The 21,881-nt window shown below is 42.2% G+C and overlaps 1 protein-coding gene across 1 annotated transcript; it reads left to right on the top strand.

The window, feature by feature from the left end:
* The first annotated feature begins 781 nt into the window (after positions 1-781).
* Positions 782-21,627, top strand: LOC124238467 (translation initiation factor IF-2-like). The gene is made up of 3 exons (XM_046659441.1): positions 782-1,511; positions 20,034-20,237; positions 20,603-21,627. Exons 1-2 carry the CDS (start codon positions 892-894, stop codon positions 20,137-20,139), a joined length of 726 nt encoding a protein of 241 aa, XP_046515397.1. The 5' UTR covers positions 782-891; the 3' UTR covers positions 20,140-20,237; positions 20,603-21,627.
* The last annotated feature ends 254 nt before the right edge of the window (positions 21,628-21,881 follow it).

The raw sequence follows: 21,881 nt of genomic DNA, 5'->3' as shown, positions 1-21,881 counted from the left end.
ATGCCCACACAAGGAGAGTAAAAAGAAAAGCACATTTTGCAATAGAATAAATTCTTTTTTTTTTTTTTATTGAGACCGCGGAAAGTCACATGACCCTGCATGTAGGCTTTTAGGAAAGCAACCGAAATGGTAAAGAAAGGCGCGCGGGGGCTGCCTCCTTCCTCCCGCCGCCTCTCAGCCCGTCCTGCCGCGTGTCCGCGTTCTTCTGGGCGCATCTGTGGAGCTATTAAGTGGGATAATCCCTCTGGCCTTTGATACATTTCTGGACATGATTATTTCATTACTCGCAGTATATCAGTAGGATCATAATAAAAAGGACTTCTGACAACCTGCCAAGAGTTTTGTGGCCTTGTAAACACAAAAGTGCTCTAATAAAATTTTATTAAGTGTTAAAAAGTCATAAAAAGTGAAATAACATAAACTACAAAATTTACTGTCCTCAGCAAATGCTGAAAATATCGTCCACAGTAAAATTAAATTAGCATGTAATAGACAGAGAAGCAGTGTGGAGTGGATTTAAAAGAGGATCCAGGGAAAATGACACTGTAACCCGAGCTGGGTCACGGGGATTTAATTCGGATTTTTCTCCCCAAATGTGAATAAATGTTCCGATTACAGACAAGAGCTCGGGGTTACTGGAGTCTCACACATTGTCAATACTTTGGAAGAAATAATATATTGCAGATTGTAATGAGCTCGGCGTCCGGCGCGCGTCGCGGGGCCGCTGCCGGGGGAAGGCGTCCGCTAGGGCGCGCTGCGAGACCGGGAATGCCCGTCCGGCGCCCCGCCGCCCCGGCCGCGCGCACACGCCTTGCCCTCGCCCCCCTCGAAATCATATTTACAGTTCTTTTTTTTCCCCCCTCTCCTGTGACATTTTCTCCAAATCGGAAAATGAAGTGTAAGTCGAGCTTTGCCGCAGGCGGCCCTCGGTCTCCGCTTTCCGGCTCGGGGTCCCGGAGTGAGATGCGCTGTCCCCGGCAGTGCGAACCCCGGGGGACGGAGTGGGGCCCCCAGCCCAGCGCCCCGGGCCCGGCCGCTCCGCCAGCGGAGACCGCGGAGTCCGGCTGTGCGCCGCGCGGGTGCGCTCCGGACGCGGCGGGTCGCAGGCCTCACCGCGGGTTCAAGTGCATCCCCGCGGCTGGAGCCCGCGGCTCTGGGAGCGAGTTCTGCCCTGCTCAGCCCCCTCTGGGAGTTCTGTGCTCCCGCGGCTCCCGGGCCCCTCTCCCCGACCCCGCAGCGCGCTGGGCCGCCGGCTGGGGGCAGGCACCCGGCTCGCGCTCCTCCTGGCCCGGGCCGGGCCCCCGGCGCGGCGCTGCCCCCGGGCCGAGCAGGAGGCTCCGCCTGGAAAAGAAGTCAGACTTCCTCTCCACGCTGCTCCGACTGGAATCTGGAATCGGCAGGAAATTGCTCCAACACCCGGGCCGCGCCTTTGCAGTCAGCCCTCGCTTTGCTGAAGAGAAGCAGCTCCCACCAAAGTCTTGCCTCCCCCTCCCCCCGAAAGCCCCGCGCAGGTTTGTAAAGAGGGGTGCGAGATCTGAGAAGTATTTGTCTTCTTGGGAGAGCGAGGTCGGTGACGGCGCCCAATGAAAGACGGGTGCTTTTTCGCTAGACAGAGTCCCAGGGCCAGGTCTGGGTTTGCAGCTCCAAAAGGATGCAGACGCTGCCCACTGAGGAGGCAATATTAGGAGTGTATTAATTAGAAGTTAGTGAGATAGGTAATAAATGGACAGTGACACATTTCGTGGCGTCATTTTTCTTGGATGGCCAAGGTTTTAAGCTGCATTTAAGAATTAGCCACATTTTGCCAGAGAGTAAATATTTTACGTAAACCCCTTGCTAAAGCCCAGAAGAGGTAAGTTAAGTTGCCACGTAAGATCCTGCAGTTTCCTATAGAGACTTGCACAGGTTGTTACTAGGATGAAAATGCCTTGTATTTCTAATTTTCCAGACGGCAAGAGCATTTGATTTCTATGTGGCAAAGTAATGTTCAAGGCAAATGGAGCGCCAAGCCTCTTTTGATAAGCAATATTCACTTGACGCTTCTAGCCTAAAATAAATATAATTAACTTAGTGGGAATTATAGCCCCATATTTTAGATTTTTGTTGTTGTAAGTTATATGAAAAAAGTATTGTTTTTGTTTTTTTTAGAAACCTTGTTTATTGTCATTTGCAAAGTATTGACTTTGAGATAGCCTGGGCTGGAGCATTGAAGTTAAAAAAGCAGACAAGTCCGTTTAAATGTGGTTTGATCTTTACTATCCAAGGCTTTAAGAACTAATAAAAACAATTAAAAGGAATGAATAGGAATAATAAAATTCCTTTTTTGACTCAGTATCCTGCCTGGGGGGAAGGGACCGCTGACATGTCGGTGACTCGCCTTTGAGCCATTCCCCGCAGACAGCAACTGTGAATGTGGTCGGTCAGTGTTGCCTTTGAAAATGAAGGGCAAGTTTATGGAAGTACAGAAACAAATATTTTACTACATAGGATTTTCTCCATTGTCCAGACTAAAAGTTTTGTCTTTAAAATTTTATGATAAACGTCTTTTCGTCGATTTGTGAAGTTCAGAAGGAAACTTTTCTACTTGTATGATTTTGTTCTGTGTTCGAGTTTCAGATTGCAGTTCACCTGTCCTTCAGAAAAAATATTTTCATAACTATTAAAAACAGCATCACGACTAGTATTTTTAACTGTCTTCAGGTAGATATATGATTGCTGTAAGTAATTTTTTTTTTTTTAAATTTTAAGCAAGATTACTACAACCCTATTCAAGGAGTTTAGTGGAGGGGGGAGGATTTCCAAACCTATAAATGCAGTCTGTGTAAAGCTGTAATATCAAAGGTTTTTGTAAAGAAACTTGGGAATGAATACATTTTAGATGAATGTGAAAACATGTTTTAAAGAAGTTCTCCCACACTATTGCGTCACTTCCAAAAAAAAAATCAGAGGCTGTTTTCCATTCTGTAGAAATGCTATAATCGTGTAGAAGAAAATTATTACCGTAATAACAGTTCTGTCAAGGTGGTGGATACTTTTGAATGTATTATAAAGAAAAAAGAATATTCTTGGCCCTTTAGATTTTTGAAGTACTTGAAAAGTCAAGGAGAAGTTCGTAAAAGCAGTTTACTACTGAAATCTACAAGACCATGAAAATGTGCAAGTAATTATATTCTAAGTGACTGAAAAGTGTTTTTCCAACTGCTTTTTAAAGTTTGAAATTTTTGTGTGTACTTTAATTAGTACCTTTCTTTTAAATGTTCCCAAGATTTTGTTATGTTAACTACATGATAAAAGCATTATTGGAATTTATTGTGTTTTACTTTTTGCATAAACAGTGGAAACATTTTATTTTCATTTCTTTTATATATACTTGGGATAAATTTGAACATGTGCCCTGTTGAAGTAAAAAGCAATCCAAGTTCATTTTTCTCTCGAAAACTTGACATTGATCCCAGTCTCATAGTTTTTATGCACATAAACTGCTATTGAAATCAATTTGAACATGCCAGTTTATGGAGAAATTTTAAAACAGTGCAAGTTTTGTATGGAATAATATATGTTAAGGTATGAAATAGCTAAGAGCAGAAATTAAATCAGGAGATGTACTGTGTAGCGTTCACTCATTTGGATGATAATTTTAAAGGTAGTTTTGCCCTCAGGAAGGATTTCCTCATGCCCCGTATTTATGAATATCTAAATTATTCTAGCCTGTAACTTAAAAACTCAATAACCAGACACCAAAGTTATGTATTTTTAAGGTGGCTACGGCTAAGGCTATCAGAAGCAGGTTGGCTTCATGAAAGAAAGCTAACATTAAAATTATATTTTAAAATATAAACTTAATTTCAGTTTCTGACAGAAATCTTGTGACCAGTTCATCAGTTTTCCAGATCAGTTTTAAAGCAGCATGTAAAAACTACCTTTTCCACATTAGAAGTTCATATTTAAGTTTCCTTAACTGCAAAATGGCTCTAAAACAGAATGTTTTATGTTAAGGGCCATTTCATGTGTTGGTCCCATTGATTACATATGAATGTATAAAAATCTTGTTTAAAGACCAGTAAAAGTGAGGAAATTCCAAGTCAAGCTGGTTAATTCCATTCATAATTCATCCCAAGTGCCTGACTTAGGAAACTTGCAAACAGTTTATAGCTATACATACAAAATAAGTTGACTTGCTTTGTAAGCGGGGAAGCAGAGTTAACTTTGACCTCCTTGCTCCGAGGGGCTTAAATTGATAAAACTTTGGAATGTAGGTTAAGCTTTTTGGTTCCCCAGGAATTTTCCAATCTCAATCCTTTTTGGGATTTTTGCTTTTTGAACATGTAAACACGGAAGGACGACTTTTGTGTTCTGAGATGGGATTGACTCTCTCCCACCCATTTCCTTCCCGCTTGCACGTTTGTTCAGTAATGCTTCCAAGTGCGGGGGGACCGCAGAGGCCCTGCAATGGGAAAACTGCAGAACCGTATCTCTGTCCCCTTCAGCCATCTCAATGCCCGCCCTCCTTTTATTCTGAGTGAATTGGGCAAGAATTTAGTGCTTACACTTACATGCTTCAAACTGCTGCATCCACAGCCCTAAGTACTTTTGGGGATTGGTAAGAAATCCATCTAGACTTGGCAGTCTGAGCTAGGAAAAACTATTGGGGAGTCCTGTGCCTTGGTATTGGGGAGCTTCCGGGCTGTCTTTCCAACCTGAAGCAATCCTTCTGCTCCTTTTCCAAGGCTGCGCTGTAGGCTGGTGCCTTCCCTTAGTGCTGATGTTCAGGAAGATGTGAAATTTTTTTCATAGAGTTTCTTAAACATTCTGAGTAACCGTAATTTTAAACCAGACTAATTTTAAATCTGAAAACTGGCCCAGAGAGAGTCTTTACAAAGTAACTTCAATTTGATGTGAACTCAAGTGACTTTTTTTTCAATAAGACCTTGAAAACATGGGTTTCCGGTGGAAAGGCTGCTGCCTGCTTAGAGCAAGGATCCTCAGCACCAGTTAATATCCACCCAACACGCTCCATTAAACTGGAACAAACATGACGCTGAATTACTGGCTCCCCATTTTCCTGAATGTAGGTCATTTTGTGTCCTTACCATTTAACGTTTGAAGGGATTTCCTGTCTTTGAAGTAGAGCAGTTTGTCACCTGTTTGGATAGCCTCCTTAAAATTGGGGCTCTGTTCCTAGTTTGGAAGACTTAGTGACTCCACGTTCCCGGGCTAGAGTTTCCCAGCTCAGTGGAGGCAGTGATACCTGCACGTGTGGGGCTCTCCCTTACAAGTCGGCGCCTGCACATCCCGAATTGCAGGCTTCATTCCTCTAGGTCAGAGCCTACAAGAAAAGCCTGGAGCCATGCACTCACCCGGGCGAAGCCATAAAGAGGTAAGCTTTCATAACGCGGAGCCATCTATCAAAATTCGTGGCTGCTGAGAACTGGAGTAACTAGTGCTCAGGCATTCGAATCTCATGCTGGAGCAAAACACAACAGCTGGTGCCAAACGTGCCCTTGTGGGTGAGACCCATTTCAGTCATGACCCACATTTAAATGTGCTTTAAAAAAATGTCTTTTTTTTAACTTAAGAATGCATTCTATTTCATCACCTTTTGTGATATGGATCCTCCAGTTAAATGTTTCTAGTGAAAAGTTGCCTAATAAGAAAATGTCGTTCACAAACAAACAATGTGTTAGGAGACAGCCGTGAAGTGTTCCCAGGACAGGGAGGTAGGTTTATTTTGCCAAGTGATGCAACATGTGCCAAACCTCTTCATAAACTATACCACACAGTACAAATGAAAGCTATTTGCATATATTTAAATGACCCTGTTGGCTTTTAGCATATGCACCAACTAATCACTGCAAAGACTCGACCTGCTCCCTTCAGGAGGTTCACTAGTTCTTGGAAAGGGTGTGCACAAATAAGGCATCTTCACAGCACCCCTCACAGAGGTGTGCTCCTCTTAATATTAAGTAAACATTTAGAAGTTTATGAATTTGGGGGGCTTTCTTTTCAGAGAACTGGACTCAGGTGTAAGTGAAATTAAGATATTCTGATAAGTGAGGGGGAGAAAATAAAAATACCTTTCAGCACAGTTCTGGTTTAAGATCATGATCAGAGAAGAAGGTAGGAATTGAGTGTGCCTAAGGAAGGAATATGAGGCTGAATTCTGCGTGTGATTCTTTCAGAATGAATTGAATTGCAATTTTGGTGACAAGGCATTTATTTTTGGGGGGTGTTAATCACTTTGATCTGTTCAATTTCTCTGCAAGAAATTGTAGCCATTATAACTGAGTCTGCCCTACTGGGTTGCTTTCTAGGCAGTAGCGTGGGAATCATCTAGAAAAAACATCACCTTCACAAAGCATCCATCCGAAGGGCACACAAAGCACATCTCTCAAAGCAAGTGGCACTCTGTCCAGCCAAGCAGGTAGACCCAGAGTCATGCATTTTTCTCAGGTTTTTCCATGATTGTCTTCCTGGTCTCTGCTCTTGGCAACTATCGGCCAAGTGTGTGTGAGTACAGAATGGATTCGATAGCTACCAGATGAAAATTCTATCTTTAGTCACACACTTCTGCACCTTTCACATGGGTAAAACGTTCCAATTATTTCTTGATTACATCACAGATGAGATGAGAACAAGACAGGTAGGAACAGGGTACTGCACAGCTGAATGGCTCCGCACACTCGGAGCACTTGAAAACACTTTGAAGTCACACAGCTGCTCGCTTTTTTTTTAATTGTCTTCAGTGAAACTCCAAAAACCCCATAATGTCTACCTTAAAAGCATCAGGAGTATTTTAATTGGATAATAACCATCTATATTTTCCTTCTGATAAATTAGAAGGAATTAAGAATGAAATTTTATGATGATTATAAACTGTATTGCTGACCCAAGGGACAAGAACAATTATGAAAAATATGTCCTACATATTTGGCATGAATATGAATTTAGACTTTTAAACCATTCATCTTAAATGCTCAAGCAACTTATTAAAGTTTATAAAATAATATTCACATAATGTTAACAGGGTAACTTATAATCATGATTGATATTATGTCATCAATAATTACAGCAGGCTCCAGGCCAAATACTGAAGCTGACTTGGTCTTTGCCTGTGGGGCTTATGATGAAAATAGGTACACTGTAAAAGAGATGAAAGATGGTGACAGATTTTGGGGATCTGGGATCCCTTTTTGGTCAATGATTGTTTTAAAAATGCTTTTAACACATATCACATCTCCTCCCCACCTCCCCCCCTGCTCCCTTTTATTCCCTTGTTGGTTTTTTCTTTTCTTTTCTTCCTTTCTCCTCCAGTTAAAATTACAAACCCTGAGAAGGAAAATGATTTTTGAAAAATATGAAAAACTGGTGAATTGGACTTTGACTATCAGATATTGGGAATGGATCTGACCAAAATGAAACTTTACTAACTAGCCACTGTTTGGGGACAAGTTCAGCTTACATGAACATGAATCCTCATTTGAGGGTGACCCGCCATGCTTAGCCCAGCTTTGGCCAGGCCCCAGAATGAGAGTCGTTTCTGAGAGCCAGAGCATTTCTAGCTTTGAGTCAGTGCTACCTGCCGGCCCTCATGATCCGTTAACTCTCATGGTAAACTTTTTGAATGAATTGAAGACGACTAGGGAAATTGACAAATTTCCATGACGTGGACCAAAATGAGCATTCTAAACGGAGGGGCTGCCTTATCCACATTTTACTTAGGCCCAGCCCTGCAGAGTCCTTGCAGTTACCATTCAAACACTTATTGTATGTTAGCAGAATTAAGCCCTTTAGAGTATATATTGAAGTAAATAATTTGTAGGTAAGTAATTTGTTCCACTGAAGTACTGGTACTTTTTAGCATGACTTGCCTTTGTGATGACTATATAGAATACCAAAGATTCAACCTCTGCTCATGGGCCTGGGTTTTTGTTTCAGCTCCACTGTGTGACCTCTAACAAGTTGCTTAACTGGTCTGAGCCTTAGTTTCCTCATTTGTAAAATGAAGGCAGTAATGCCTCTTTGCAGTATCGGTGTATTAAATGGCCTAAGATTCATAAAGTATCTGGAACACTTTGCAATCAGTAAACATCTGTAACTGGAATTGCTAGGAAAAAACGAGTGAATCTTTGATCTCTCGGTTTTTTATTACGTAAAATTTTAGAGATCGCTCAAGAAAAAAGAACATCTAAATGCACAATTGTAATACTATCATCTTGTTTCACTCAGAAATATAGCCCTGAACTCAAACTTGAGATTTCTGTGTTAGCCGACCTTCCCTCCTCCCATCACAACCTGAAGGAAAATATTTTCGTGTGACGCAAAAGAACTTAATTCTTTTCACTCCAAGTGATAACCTTTACTAGACGAGTCAGGTTAAAAACTGATCCAAAGGAGGAAGGAAAAAACAAATAAGGGAAAAGGATTTGCTAATTCATTTTGGGGCCTGTGGGTAACATAAAACATGACAAAGCATGTAGAGTTTTTCTAATTTGTGTTTTTTAAAAAATTGGGAAGTGGGGGGCTGGCCCCGTGGCTGACTGGTTAAGTTCACGCGCTCCACTGCAGTCGGCCCAGTGTTTCGTTGGTTCGAATCCTGGGCGCAGACATGGCACTGCTCATCAAGCCATGATGAGGCAGCGTCCCACATGCCACAACTAGAAGGACCCACAGCTAAGAATACACAACTATGTACCAGGGGGCTTTGGGGAGAAAAAGGAAAAAAATAAAATCTTAAAAAAAAAATTGGGAAGTGGCTTTTATATGCCAAGATTCATTTCATGATTAGTTTTTATGGCCAAGTTATAAACTCTTGAATCTAAGGACCTAGAGTAGAAAGGCTGACACACCTGTAGCTAGAACAATGTGATTGGCATCCCCATCATTTCGTAACTGGTACACAAAGTAAGCTTAGGGTAATTGCTGCATAGTTTAGGCAACAGAGGACCTGCAATAATTTTTATGTAGGAGCATATTGTAACAGTCTTACACACTGCTCGATCTACATCAGCAATGGGAAGCCCATTCATTAGGCTTGTTGTCTCTCTCAACAAGGCCCAAGTAAAACATCATTAAATCTTCTCCAAAAGATAATTTACTATAATACGCTGAGATTTTTGAACTGGACTCGAGAGATATGACACTATTTTATGTTTATCCATTCAGTGGTCCTTGAGAGCTGATGAAAAAGACACTGGAGAATACACGAATAAAGTCGTCATTAACAAATCTGTTCGTATTCTCGATATAGCAACAACAGAAAGAAATACTCTGACATCTGACTCCAGAAATAGAGCGGTTCCTGCACATTTCGCTGCATTACCTTGGGTATCGATAGCGACCATACTAAAGTTTGTGGTCGTTTATACACTCGGCCAAATTTCACTCAGTTTTGGTTTTCAGGTCCTACTGGATATTCTTGTGGCCATCATCTAATTGGGGGCTATATTTGAGATTGGCTTTTAAATTTGGGGTATTCTGCCTTTGCTCTTTGTAAGTGCCCAGCCATCTTAAAAGGCTTTCCAATCTTTGTTTTTGCTTGAGTTCACTTGACTTAATTATAGCCAGGTAATAAATCTAAAGCTTCGTTCTTCCCCCTCGTTTTCCCTGCTGACCTACATATGCTTAGATGTCCTCAGATATAGAGTGTGACTCTTTCAGGAGTCATTCTAAGATTGCAAAACATCAGTGTGTATTCAATAATCTGGTCCTAAATCAATTGGTACGTTTTGGAAGACCCTAGTGTGTTCTCATCCTTTCTCTAGGTACATGGGGAGTGAGTGGGTAGAATGCGGGGCCCTCGTTGGCAAGGAGAGGATGTTCTACCTGGGGTAATAAGGTATCAGATTATTCAAGAAAGTAAACCATTAGGAGCTAAATTGTGTGGCGTGTGCCTTAGTGTTTTAGAAGATCAAAGGACAGAGATATCAGTGAGGACAGAGAGAACTCCAGAAGGGCTCTCCAGAAGAGGTGGGCTGCGGCTGTGTTTAGGGAGGGTGGGAAGCTTTGGATGGATGAAAAGAACGTTTCCAGTAAGGGGAACATGGTGGGAGAAAATGCTGAGGCAGGAATGAGCTCAGTTTGTTCCTAGAACTGAAGGATCCCAAGAAATTGTCTCATGTGTATCCTCTGTGCTTACTAATTTTGTTCCTTCGGAGTCAGTGAGTTCTCACAGAGACAGATTTGACAATCTGTGCATGCTGAGGTCTGCTTCATGTTAGCTCTTCGTCTTGCTTCTCACAAATCTTGCTAGAATGCTATTCTGGATCAGATTGTGTTGTTTCTCCTCTCAAAACCCCTGCATGACTCCCCGTTGCTCAGTCTCCTGTATATCATTTGAGGGGGTTGGTTGCCTTCACAACATGCCCCCGAGCTTCAGTGCACCTCTGGACCATTCCCACTTTTCACAACCCAGCTTCAACCACCTGGAACCCAACATATTCCCTCTTGTCTCTGGCCCTTCACATAAGCTCAGGTCTCAGCTTAACCATCACTTCCGTGGGGAGACCAGGCTAGGGTCTTCTGCCATTGGCTCTCGCAGCTCCCTGCAGTAGGCAGATTTTTGTTTTAATTTCTTACTTAATATCTGTCTTTCCCATGAGACTATAAACTCCTTGCAATGAGAAACCATGTCTGGCTTGATCATGAGTGGCCTGCCAGAGCCTGGTCCCAGTCATTCATTCATTCAGAAATTTCTGTTAAACACCATGTGCCAGCCCCTATGGTAACAGGGAGCAAAGCAAGCAAAAACTCTCTGCCCTTACATTCTGTTTAGGGACACAACCACTAAAACTGGCTAAGAATGAGATATATGGCATGTATATATTTATAGTCTAGCAATAAATGCTTAGGAGAAAAATAAAGCAGGGAGGAAAGACAGAAAGTGTCTGGGGGCAAGAGGAGCTTTAGTAGAGTGGCCGGGAAAGGCCTCAGTAAGACAGTGATGTTTGAACAAAGACCTGGAGGAAGTGGGGGAAGAGCCAGGCAGATACTGGGGAAGGGCAGGCGGATTGGGGAGACAGCAGGTGCAAAGGCCCTGACTGGTGTGCCCCAGGAACATTCGGTCAGTGGGCTGGAGTGCAGAGAGCAAGGAGGAGAGAGGCAGGACATGAGATCAGAGCATGAGGAGGACAGCGAGGGAAGGACATTAATCGTGCACATAAATAAATGGGTGTGGGACTGTTGTTTGTTATCACTTAATATGTGTGCTTTGGATGGGAGACTCAGAGAGACTAGGCTTGTCCTTTTCTGCTTTAAAAGCTATTTTAAATGACAATTTTAATCATTTAAAACAAGGATAGTAATTCATCATGGAACAGAGTTCAGCTATCCTAAGCTTGTTGAGTAAAAGGATACCAACCAATCAAGCTCCTTCCCCCGGGGTCTTGGGCAAAATGCAGAAGGACCACGTGTGACATAATGAGCACATGACCCCAGCTCGGGTCTTTGAGATTCTTGTGTGCAGGTGAAAGAACATGAAAGTAGGTAGCCTCAGTTACCAAAGAATTATGTTTTAGAATCCACCTTCTTGGGGCAGGCAGGGGACTGTATGATTTTCTAAAAATAACAATTTGAAAATAGTTGTGGTTTTGTTGTCACTGTTCTCAGTGTTTTGATTCAGTTCTTCAGGGGGCAATATTCTACGCTACTACTGGTATAATTAGCAATTAATGTAACCATTTCAACCAGGTAACACTCAGCATCGTAACTAATGAAAGACATAGTTACTCCATGCACGGGGAAAGAGTTTAAAATATGCCAGAAAGGGGATGCAAGTGGAAGGAATTCCTTTTTTGAAATACCTCCCCAGAGCTACAGACTCCAGAGTCGTAACTCGTGTGGGTCACACAGACCCCTCTGTATGGGACAGCTGGCCCAGGCTAGCGGTGCGGAACATCACTCAGCACGCCTGGAGGGCCCACCACGCCGCCCGCACTCCGTCAGCACACACCACACACCAGCTTTCCTTCTCTCAACACTTGGCTGCCAGCCCTGCAGGCCCATGAATGGAGCCTGCTAAGAGAAATTACACAAGAAATAAAGGCTGGACGTATACCACATCTTTTTCAAAACCGGCAAACTCTCACCATGAGAACAGCTTTCTAGGTCTAGCGTGCGCTTTCAGCTCCATCGTGACAAAGAAAAACAAATCTTCACAATGTGTATCCAGAATCCAGGCCCCATCAAAATTCTCTGACTGCCACAGCTCGTGCATGGCATAGAGAGTATAAGTGCGCTGGAGAGATGAATATGGCTATGCTAAAAGCTACTGGTGCACAAGAACCTCCTAAGAAGAGGGAACTGTGAAAAGGCAAAGGATCTGTGAGGGAGACATTGATGCTTCTGTTCTCAGCGGAGGCTCAAAGCACAGATCGTGAGGCGTGCGGCTTCTCAACATCATGGTATCTCCTTGGCGTGTGACTGAAGTTTTGGGCCTGCTTTGCTTTTCTCCGATCTCCACCTTTTGTCATTGTTCGTGAAGGTAGTTGAGCTTCAGTTTGGTGTGGCACTTAGAGCTACGTGATCAAAGTCCACTGTAGGCACTTGGGCCGATGCCAGCACAGTTCAGCTTGTGCTTCAGACAGGGCTTGGAGCGCCTCTCCGCCATGGATAAGGGCTGGCCGGGTTTGATCTTGAATGGCGCACATTTGGGGAGTCTCAGGGCCTTGTTGATAAGCCCTGCCCGGCAGGGCACTGCTTTAATTAACATGGCCCTCGGGTTGCTTCGATTTCCCATGTTTCAGCATCTCACTGGGTGTAACCTTATCTTTCCATTTCGTCCGCATGATGGATCTGAAACAGCACAGGTGAAGTTTGTCTTTGACTCGACAGCTGGATTACTTCCAAGTTTCAAACCACAGAAGAAAAGTCCCAAATCCCAGCTCTTCTTATCATTTGACATTTTATGGAGCAGCCACAGTGGGTGAGATGCTAATACGGTTAGACACGGTTCCAGTAAAGAGAACTTAGTGCTTAAAAGTTTATTCGTCTAGTAAGTTTAAGTGTTAGAGATAAATAAATGGAGATAAATAAATGATAAATGGTACTTGAGGGCAATGAGGTATGTCTCAGAAGTTTGGAAAGAGGGCAAGTGGTTGACCTCTAAGCATTAGCTATTTAAATGCATAATTCAAGGAAACAAAATGTTTCCTTACCTTTGGGAAAAGTGATTTCAGCAGAAACAGCAGGGTAGGCCAGCATCGTGAGGAACACAAGTCCTGCAAGATGCTTTTCAAGTCCGTTTGGGGCAATCTTTGATAGTCACAATGCCCATTTCCCTTTATTTACATTTGCATTTCTCTCAAACATTTTTTGTAAACTATGAACCTCCCTCACCACCCCCAGCTTTTCTTTTTGAGGTCACACTCATTAGCATACTAAGAAACTGATTTGCAAAACGTACCTACTCTGGGAAGAAAGCATGGCCCAAGCTAAAGAAAGAATGCGACTTCAGAGGAGGTGCACCAGGACACAAAATAAGTCATCAGAGAGGCAGTCTGGAACTGCCCTGAGAGAGCCCGTGATGGGGGTGAGGAGGGGAACCACTCTAGTCCTCAGAGATGGTGTGTGTGTGTGTGTGTGACTTGCTGTGTTATCTGTCCTTACCATGATCTGCATGGAACATCCTCCAGTACTCTTCACTCTCCCTTTGCAGATTTCTCAATAGTGACGCAGCTTGTCAGATGATGTGATATGAGGAAAGTGTTTCCATGGGTAGGAGAAAAGATATTCTGCAGGAGAAAAAGGTATCCAGATAGGGATATTATCCAGTACAGGTAGTCAACAATGTCATTTATCCATCCATTTCTTGTTAGTTAACTACAGTATTTCCATCTCTGAATACCCTAAAAAGACTTGATTTCAAATACTAGCTTTGCTACTTACTAGATGTATAATCTTAGGCTGGGCTCTGTGCCTCGATTTGTTCATTTATATATTGGAGTTTCTAAAACATCATGAGATTACTATAAGTATTAAACAAGGTAATAAATGCTCAGTGCCTGTCACACCATAAGCATTCCACAAGTGTAATTAATATTAAATTTTGTTTCTATTATGGTTTCTTATTTCAGAGATCAACAGACATCAGCACAATTTTACAGGCGCTCGAGCTCTTGAACGTGTTCCTCAAAAGGCCGTAGTTCATGAAAGGCAGTTGTTTCTCTTTTATTCACTGTAGCAAAGCTAGAGTCAAGTATCCACAGCAGGCGCTCACAAGTGTCTCTCACTTTGCAAAACCCAAGAAGGATATAAATAGTCTCTGCTTTAAGAAGTTTGCTCCCTACTTGTGGGTCTGTGATCTCACCATCATGACCCAGTCGATGAAGGTCATAATGGTTATTTTTTTCCTAAAAGATGATCAAACATAGGCAAGGATTGGGTTATTTAGGTTGTCATGTCTCTTCTTTTACAAGACCAAATATTTGTGAGTGGATACTGAGTTGGGAACATAAAAAATCAGCTCCCTGACCTTGGCTTTACTAGCCAAAAACATACAGTTGCATTTAACAAGTGAACAATTTTTAATGTATTTGTTTTGCATTTAAAAATCTGTTAGATTTTTTTGTTTATAAACATGCATTATACTTTACAATAAATAGACTCACAAAGTAAAAGATCGACATTTAAGTTTGACTTGGTGACATTCGGCACACAAACATTGCAATGCTAGCCAAATGAACTTTCTGATGCAAACCATGTGCAATAGAAGAAACAAGGAACCACATAATAAGGATGGCTTCTATACTCTGTAGCCGTCCAAAAACAATATGGGTTGCTGCCATGGGTAAGAAGTGACAAGTGACGATTACTGGGTACAACACTGATACTGGTCTCATTGGGTTCTTTCCATTTGGTTGGCTTAAAGGATTCACCACCACCTAGTTCCTCCTTACTGTGTAGTCACCAGTAAGAATGATGCTTTTCCTGCCAGGATCACTACTGCTTGGAGACCCAGATCTTTGCACACAGTGAAGGCTCAGGACCCCATGGAATGAGAATCCTGAACAAAATATTCCTATCCCTTGAACCAGGAGCCATATTCTTTGCACTTGCCTCTGACTATGAGTTTAGGAGTAGCCATGCCCAGAAGCTGCTACCAAATTTAAGTGCATATGTTAGAAGTTGTCAAGATGCCCTAAAATTACCAAAGTGCTAACTGCTGGGGAAAAATAATATAGGTGTATCAGTTGGGTGGAAGGTATTCATTCTGTTGGGGCTGACTTGGTAGATGCTACAAATATTTGAATTTTAGATTTCCGGAAGAAAGGGGATCAAAGAAGTCTCATATGCTAGGGGGAAATCATTGATTTCCTGGGGTTGGTAGACTGAAGTCTAGTTATACATTCAAAAAAATATTCAGAGTTCTAGTTTTCTTCCATGACTTTGGGTGACATCGTGTGTCTAAGTCATAACTTCTTGAAGCTGAGTTCAATACTGCCTCCTCCACCTCACGTGATAGTTAAGGCAAAATGAGAGATGGTATATGTAAAAAGTGAAAAAGTGTCTATACACATGCAAGATTTCCATCTCCTCCCCTAGACTGTGAGCACCTGGACAACACGACCTCGTATCTCTAGACCCAGAGTGTCTGTTATAAAGGGGGTAGGTGCTTAGACTGACTGAATGAATATGCTCATTATCCACTAGTTGGTCCTGAGAAAGAAAGTTGCCGTTGGAGGTGCAGAGTAGACCCACTTGTTGAAACTGGCTCCTGGAAGGGACTACTAGCTCAGAGCATGCACAGGAGATATGGGCCCCTAAGAAGCTATTGCTGTCTGTGACTATAGAGAAAAGGGAATTTAGATTGTGAGAGGGGACGGCCTAAAGGATTCCTGTCCAGGTCTTTATTCTCACAGAAACTTGTGGAGAAAGGTCCCAGGTCTCTGATGCTGGGAATACCCATGTGGGTGAAGCAAGAAAGTCCTGTGTAATCGGTTAGGGTGTTCTGCTCAGTGTGGCTGAGTGTGATGGATGGCTTGCTGTGTTGTTTATCTCGTGCAGGTTGGTATTTCACCTCTGTTTTCATTAGACTGATGGTAAGGTAATAATTCTTTCCCCTGGCTGAAAAATCTGTCTTCAGCCATTTGTTGATCTTCTTGAATGGGCACTTCAGGTGCACAGAAGTCACCCTAAAGGAGATTTTGAATGAAAACTTAAATAATGCTGGTCGGCGTGCCATGGAGCTCTCAAGCAGCACAGGCATGCATCAGACTTACTGTGGTTATGAGTTGCAGAGTCACATTTACCCAGAGAATCAGCCTCAAGAATGGCACGAGGTAACCACACCTGCAGGAAACAAGGAGTGAACGTCACACTTTATTTCTTTGGAGACATTCAAGCCTGTATGTAAATTAAAGTACAGTCTGGGTGCGGTGTTTCCACGACGCCATGTGTTGCAGTGGAAAGTGCCCCAGACTAGAACTCAGAAAACTCCATGATTCTCCTGACAGGCAGATTTCTTAATACCTCTAAGCCTCAATTTCTTCATCTCTCAAACAAAGATAATAGTGTATGCTGTGGATTTAATTGAAAGCACTTAAAAGATAGCATAGCTTTTAGTTTCTCTCCAAGGCTAATAGGAGCAAATTGAAAACAATGACGGAGGCATGTGGCATCAATAAACTGCAGCGCTACAGCTCCTCCTTCTTTCTAACCCCTTTGACGACGAGGATAGAAGGCAAGAGGAGAGTGCTGGCTCATTAAGCATTGGTCAAGGAATCAAGCTCCCTGTAACTGACAGCAGAGGTCCTTCCAAGCAGTGTTCTGAGTTCGCGAGCTGATGCGCGGGTGATAGGACTTCTCCTTACAGAGCCCAGGAAGTTGCTCCATCTGGAGGGGACCTGCCGAAAAGTTTTATCCACTCAGGATGTCGTCGGGTCATTGGAAGAGAGAGTCAAAATCTTGGACTGCTGGTCTCAATTCTCAGGTCTTCCATTCAGGATGAGGGGCCCTTCCTTCCCACCAACCAATGGGGACAGCCCATCCATCCTCTCTATACTCTAGGCCCCTTACCTTGAAAAATGGTTCTTATTTAATATAACTAGGGTGAGCATATATCCTGACTTGTTCTTAACAGTTCAGTTTATCCTTTTTGTGTCAGAATAAATATTATAGCACTCTCATTAACTCTCCAAGTGTTTGAGTTTGGACAATAAATTATATGACACCCCAAATACAACAGATTAATTTTTCTGTAGGCACCTTGTCCACCCTCAGCAAATGCCTCATGTATACTGCTAATATCCTCTCTGCCCTTGGCTTAGTTGGTTTATGGTATACAAATACAAATAAATTGTTCCTTTATAATTTTCACGCAGCAATCTGAATTCATCAATATCATTTTCAGGGCACTCCTGACTTGATGGGGGAGTCATTATGAAGAATTGTGGTTAATAAAATGTAATGTTTCTAATGAGGAAGGATTCCCCCCCAAATACTTTTGTGAGGATCAACTAAAATAACTTTTGTGAAGTGCCAATCAAATGTAAACTACTATGATTAATAATTCTGAAATAACAATGTCAGCTAAGGAATTATTTGCATTCATTCATTTTTTAATCAAGCAATTATTCAACAAATATTTGTGTAGTGTTTCCAGGTTCTGTGCTAGATACTGGAAATATCAAAATGAAAAACAGTCTCTGACCTTAAGGAATTTATAGAAAATGGGGTAAAGAGACAAGCCAGTGATGACAGTCTGGCTGTGGTAGCACAGAACAGGAGCACATAACTCAGCTTCTGGCCACTAGAGAGTGGGGAGGGAGGGGGGGAGATGGACGGCTTCCAAGAGGCAGTGATGTGGAGTGAGTCTTGAAGGAGGTGTAGGTGTCAGCCAAGGGAGAAAGATACAGAAAATATTTTCTTTCAGATTTTTTCTGATATTGGAAAATAATAGAAAGACATTCAAAACTCAAGAAACATTCTTTTGCTTGAATGTTGATGTCTTCCTGTTGATTCTAAAGGAAGCTGTTGCTTCCTGGGGTCTGGGGGACTCAGTGGTTAAAAAAGCTTTCATAGTTAGGAGACTCTTAAAAAGCTGGAATTCTATAAGAGCACTTTCCAGTAGAAAGTTGTGATCCACCTATGAAATTTGAAATTTTCTGGCAATCATATTATAAAAGTAAAAAGAAACAGGTGAAGTTAATTTTAATAATATGTTGCATTTAACCCATTATATCCAGAGTATTATCATTTCAATATGTAATCAATATAAAAAATGAGATATTTTACAATCTTGTTTTCACATTAAGATTTCAAAATCCAGCATATGTTTGGACTTAGAGGACATTTCAGTTCATTGTAGCCATGGGTGGCTAGTGGCTCTCATATTGAACAGTGCAGTTTTCTAACATCATCCCTTACTGTGGTCACAAATGCAAATGAACCCAAAGGGTCCTGTCTGGGTTTATTCATGACTGTTAATTCCATCACATATAAATAGCATACACTTCTTCAAGAAGGTAGAGGCAAAGACTCTGCAAAGATCTATGTTCTGTCCTATGTATTTCCCTTATATTTGACAGTCAACAATTTATAATGACAGGCTGTATACCTCATAACCAAACTATGATACAGTCTTCAAAATATAAATGCTTTAATTGTGGGTGCAGCCAAAGCATTTTGGGCTTCCCAGGTTGGTTATAGATGCCACTACCACAGGGGCCAGTTTCTGATTCTGCATCTGTGATACAATTCAGAACCAATTATTCCATCACAAAAGATGTGGTCAAGGCGAACCTTCACACATAATGTCACTTAGGATTGTTTTTTTCTTATTGAAATGGTCGCAGTGCTGTTTGTAGACAGCATATTATCCTTTTGTGAGCCAAGACAGAAGAATGACATTAGGATGAAAGTCCTGCTAATGATTCATCATTGGGAAGGCAGTGCTCTCTGGGTCTTGATTTCTCTACCTGTGCAATGGCAATATTAACGTTGACCCCAAGGTCTTGGTACCATGAAGATATGAACAAATACTGTCATCTTTCTGGTTCTCAGTTTAGCACAGTGCCGATTATTGCAAAAGATTTCTTCAGTCTCTAGAAGTGTTCATGAGATATAGGGCCATCCAGTGAGTCACTTTTTCTTTATTCTCTTAAGTGGATCATTCACAGTTTCTGACAACAACATCACTAATTGCATAGCCAGTGCCAGGGGCACTGTGGAGTCGTTGAAGAAGTCACTGTTAGCTACAACCCGTATAAAAACTGATTATTCTCTAGAGAGGCCACATGCCATCCTGAGAGAAGGCAGGGCTGGTGCCTCAAAGTTCTTCCGCAGAGGAGGTGCACAGCCTGGGGCCAACTATTTAACTGCCGCCTTCTCAGCTGTGAAAAATGAGAACGGCAATCCTTACTGCTTTAGAAGGGAGTTGTGTTTATTAATTAGTTTGTATTTCGGAGTGCTTCACAACTGGAAAGTTTCACTATTGAATTAAGGAAAATTCCCTTTCATTTTATCCCCCACCACTTTAGGATGAAAAGAAACTGTGCTCACTGAGGCTGTGAGAAAAATGGAGGGGATTCAGGCAAAAAAGCTAACAAACCTGACTTCTAAAGGTAGTGGCTCATTTCCCCGACTGTAAGATGGCACCTATTAAAGAAGCTTTGTAAATTAGGTATCTCAAAGGGCAGCCAAACCTGCTATCTGAAGAATTGCATTCGTTTTAGACTTAACTTTTATGATCGCTTCAAGAAAAAAAAAAAAAAAAGACAAAAAGAAAATGAGCCAAAGCACACTGTGAGGGGGGATTTGAAAATGAAACCTTTCTTCCTAAGGAAGTCATAAACTTTATCAGGTTTTCTTACTTGAAAAATAGGAGCTTGGACTTACTTGTATCTCAACCTTTAGATCCTCAACTCTCCTTGTCGTTTTTCCAGCTTATGCTAGAAAGGATGCCCACCAGACTTTTCCTTCTAAGTGTTCCATTATCATCTGAAGATTAATTGTTCAGAAAAAGAGAATTCACTCAATATTCTCCTTGTGGATAACTGTCCACTGAACTTGTTTTTCCCTTCCATACGGTGGAAATGCAGCTACCCATCTGGGACAGTGCTTCCAGTCTCCTGTGCATCTAGCTGGGGTCATGTGACGAGTTTTCACCACTGGAAAACGAGCAGAAGGAGCATTTCTAAGAAGTGAATGTGCCATCTCCACTATCTCTGAGGGCAGGAAATGATTCTGAAGACGTAGGGCAAGGCCAAGCCTCAAGTTAGAAACCTGAATCCTTCATCCCACAGGTAAGGGACATCTGCTTTGGATTGTTAGCTGAGTAAGAAATAAACTTCTATTGTGTTAAATCAGTTTTTTTGAAGTTTATTCTTATAGGAGCTTTTGTTACCCTAAGACATACACTGCCAATGTTGACAGTCTTCCCTAAATTTCCCTTTATAGTTGTCTTTTCTGTGCCAGACCATGAACTCCTTTAGGACTTTCAGGACACCAGTATAGTGTGGGCATATAAGATATTTAATAAATGCATAAGGAATGGAGGAAGGAAGGAAGGAAGGAAAGAATGAAGGAAGAAAGGAAGAGAGGGAGAAAAGGTGGGAGGGAGGGAATTAATGTGTCTGCATTTAAGGTGACTCACTTATTTTCTTTGAAGCTTTCAAGCTCAACATGCCCATCCCTCCCCAGACCCATTAAGTGGCAAAGAAGGGAAATATTTCTACTTTCTTCATGGTCTTCGAAAGGATGGACACACAGCCCTGAGGGAAATCGCTGGCCAGAGGAAAGCAGTCCCCTAGAGATAGCAATCCAAATATCATCATAGAGCTGGGCCACCGCCAGCATCTCCATCAGCAACTTTGAAGAGTTGTCTGTCTTCCCAGCACAATAAAACTGGAGACATGAGCATCCAGAGCTCCAGCCAGCACAATTACATGAAGCCAAAGCGCATTATCACTTCTAGGTTGCAGGATTTATGACCAGCTCTGATGGAAAATAAAGACAGAGATACTCTACTTGTCTGAATTCATCACTCACAAAAGGCAGTATGTTTTAATCATAGAGAAGTTGTCTATATTGTACTTTTTCTAACAAAAACCTTCACAAGCAGAGCAGAAACGGATACCAGCATCTTAAAGAAAAAAAGAAAAATGCAAAAGATTGCCAGTTTGCTTCTGTTCAGAAAATATGCCCTTGATATCCTTTATTGTTGAAAAGCTCCTTTCAAATGCATTGAGGCAAGTGCTTCTGTTTTGGAGTTTCCCTGGGTTTGGGAAACTGCTTCTAACCTGAGTGGAACAGAGGGGTAGGTTTGTAGGTCTGTATGGTGTATCGGTGTCAGCTGATCCAGGGACTAAGTAATGAGGCTAAAATCATTCTACTTCTAGGATGCCTGTGACTTCCATTTGCCATGAGAGTGTTAATTCCTGTGGCAGTACGCCTGCCATCAGCTCCCCCAGAGCCATGCTCTTCACCAGCACAGCATTCTCAGGCATTACTACAGATGCTCATTAATCATCTCTACTCTAGGAGGTACGCCCTGTGAGCTCAGACTCTTGGTGTTCCTGGCTCAGTGCTAGGACATGGTGAATGCAGAAAATATTGAAGAGCTCTGATTAGGTTGTGATTTTAAGTAATTAAAATTCTTGGGCTGGCCCTGTGGCATAGTGGTTAAGTTCAGCATGCTCCACTTCAGCAGCCTGGGTTCAGTTCCAGGGTGTGGACTCAAACCACTCATTGGTGGCCGTGCTGTGGTGGCGACCCACATACAAAATAGAAGAAGATTGGCACAGATGTTAGCTCTGGGAGAATCTTCCTCAAGCAAAAAGAGGAAGATTGGCAACAGGTAATAGCTCAGGACCAATCTTCCTCAGCAGAAAAAAATTATTTACAAGGACCATTTGTTTTCACTGTTAGTTCCCTCATAGACAAAGAAA

The sequence above is a fragment of the Equus quagga genome, chromosome 4 (assembly GCF_021613505.1).
Source record: "Equus quagga isolate Etosha38 chromosome 4, UCLA_HA_Equagga_1.0, whole genome shotgun sequence".
Classification (NCBI taxonomy): Eukaryota; Metazoa; Chordata; class Mammalia; order Perissodactyla; family Equidae; genus Equus; species Equus quagga.
The sequence above is the reverse complement of the archived record's forward strand: the minus strand, read 5'-3'. Positions and strand labels throughout refer to the sequence as shown.

What these genes read in the sequence shown, in the direction of transcription:
- LOC124238467 (XM_046659441.1), top strand. Translation starts at nt 892, where the DNA reads ATGAAGTGTAAGTCGAGCTTTGCCGCAGGCGGCCCTCGGTCTCCGCTT. An exon ending in CCCCCGAAAGCCCCGCGCAG is followed by an intron (nt 1,512 to 20,033) that starts GTTTGTAAAGAG and finishes GTGGAAATGCAG; the next exon opens with CTACCCATCTGGGACAGTGC.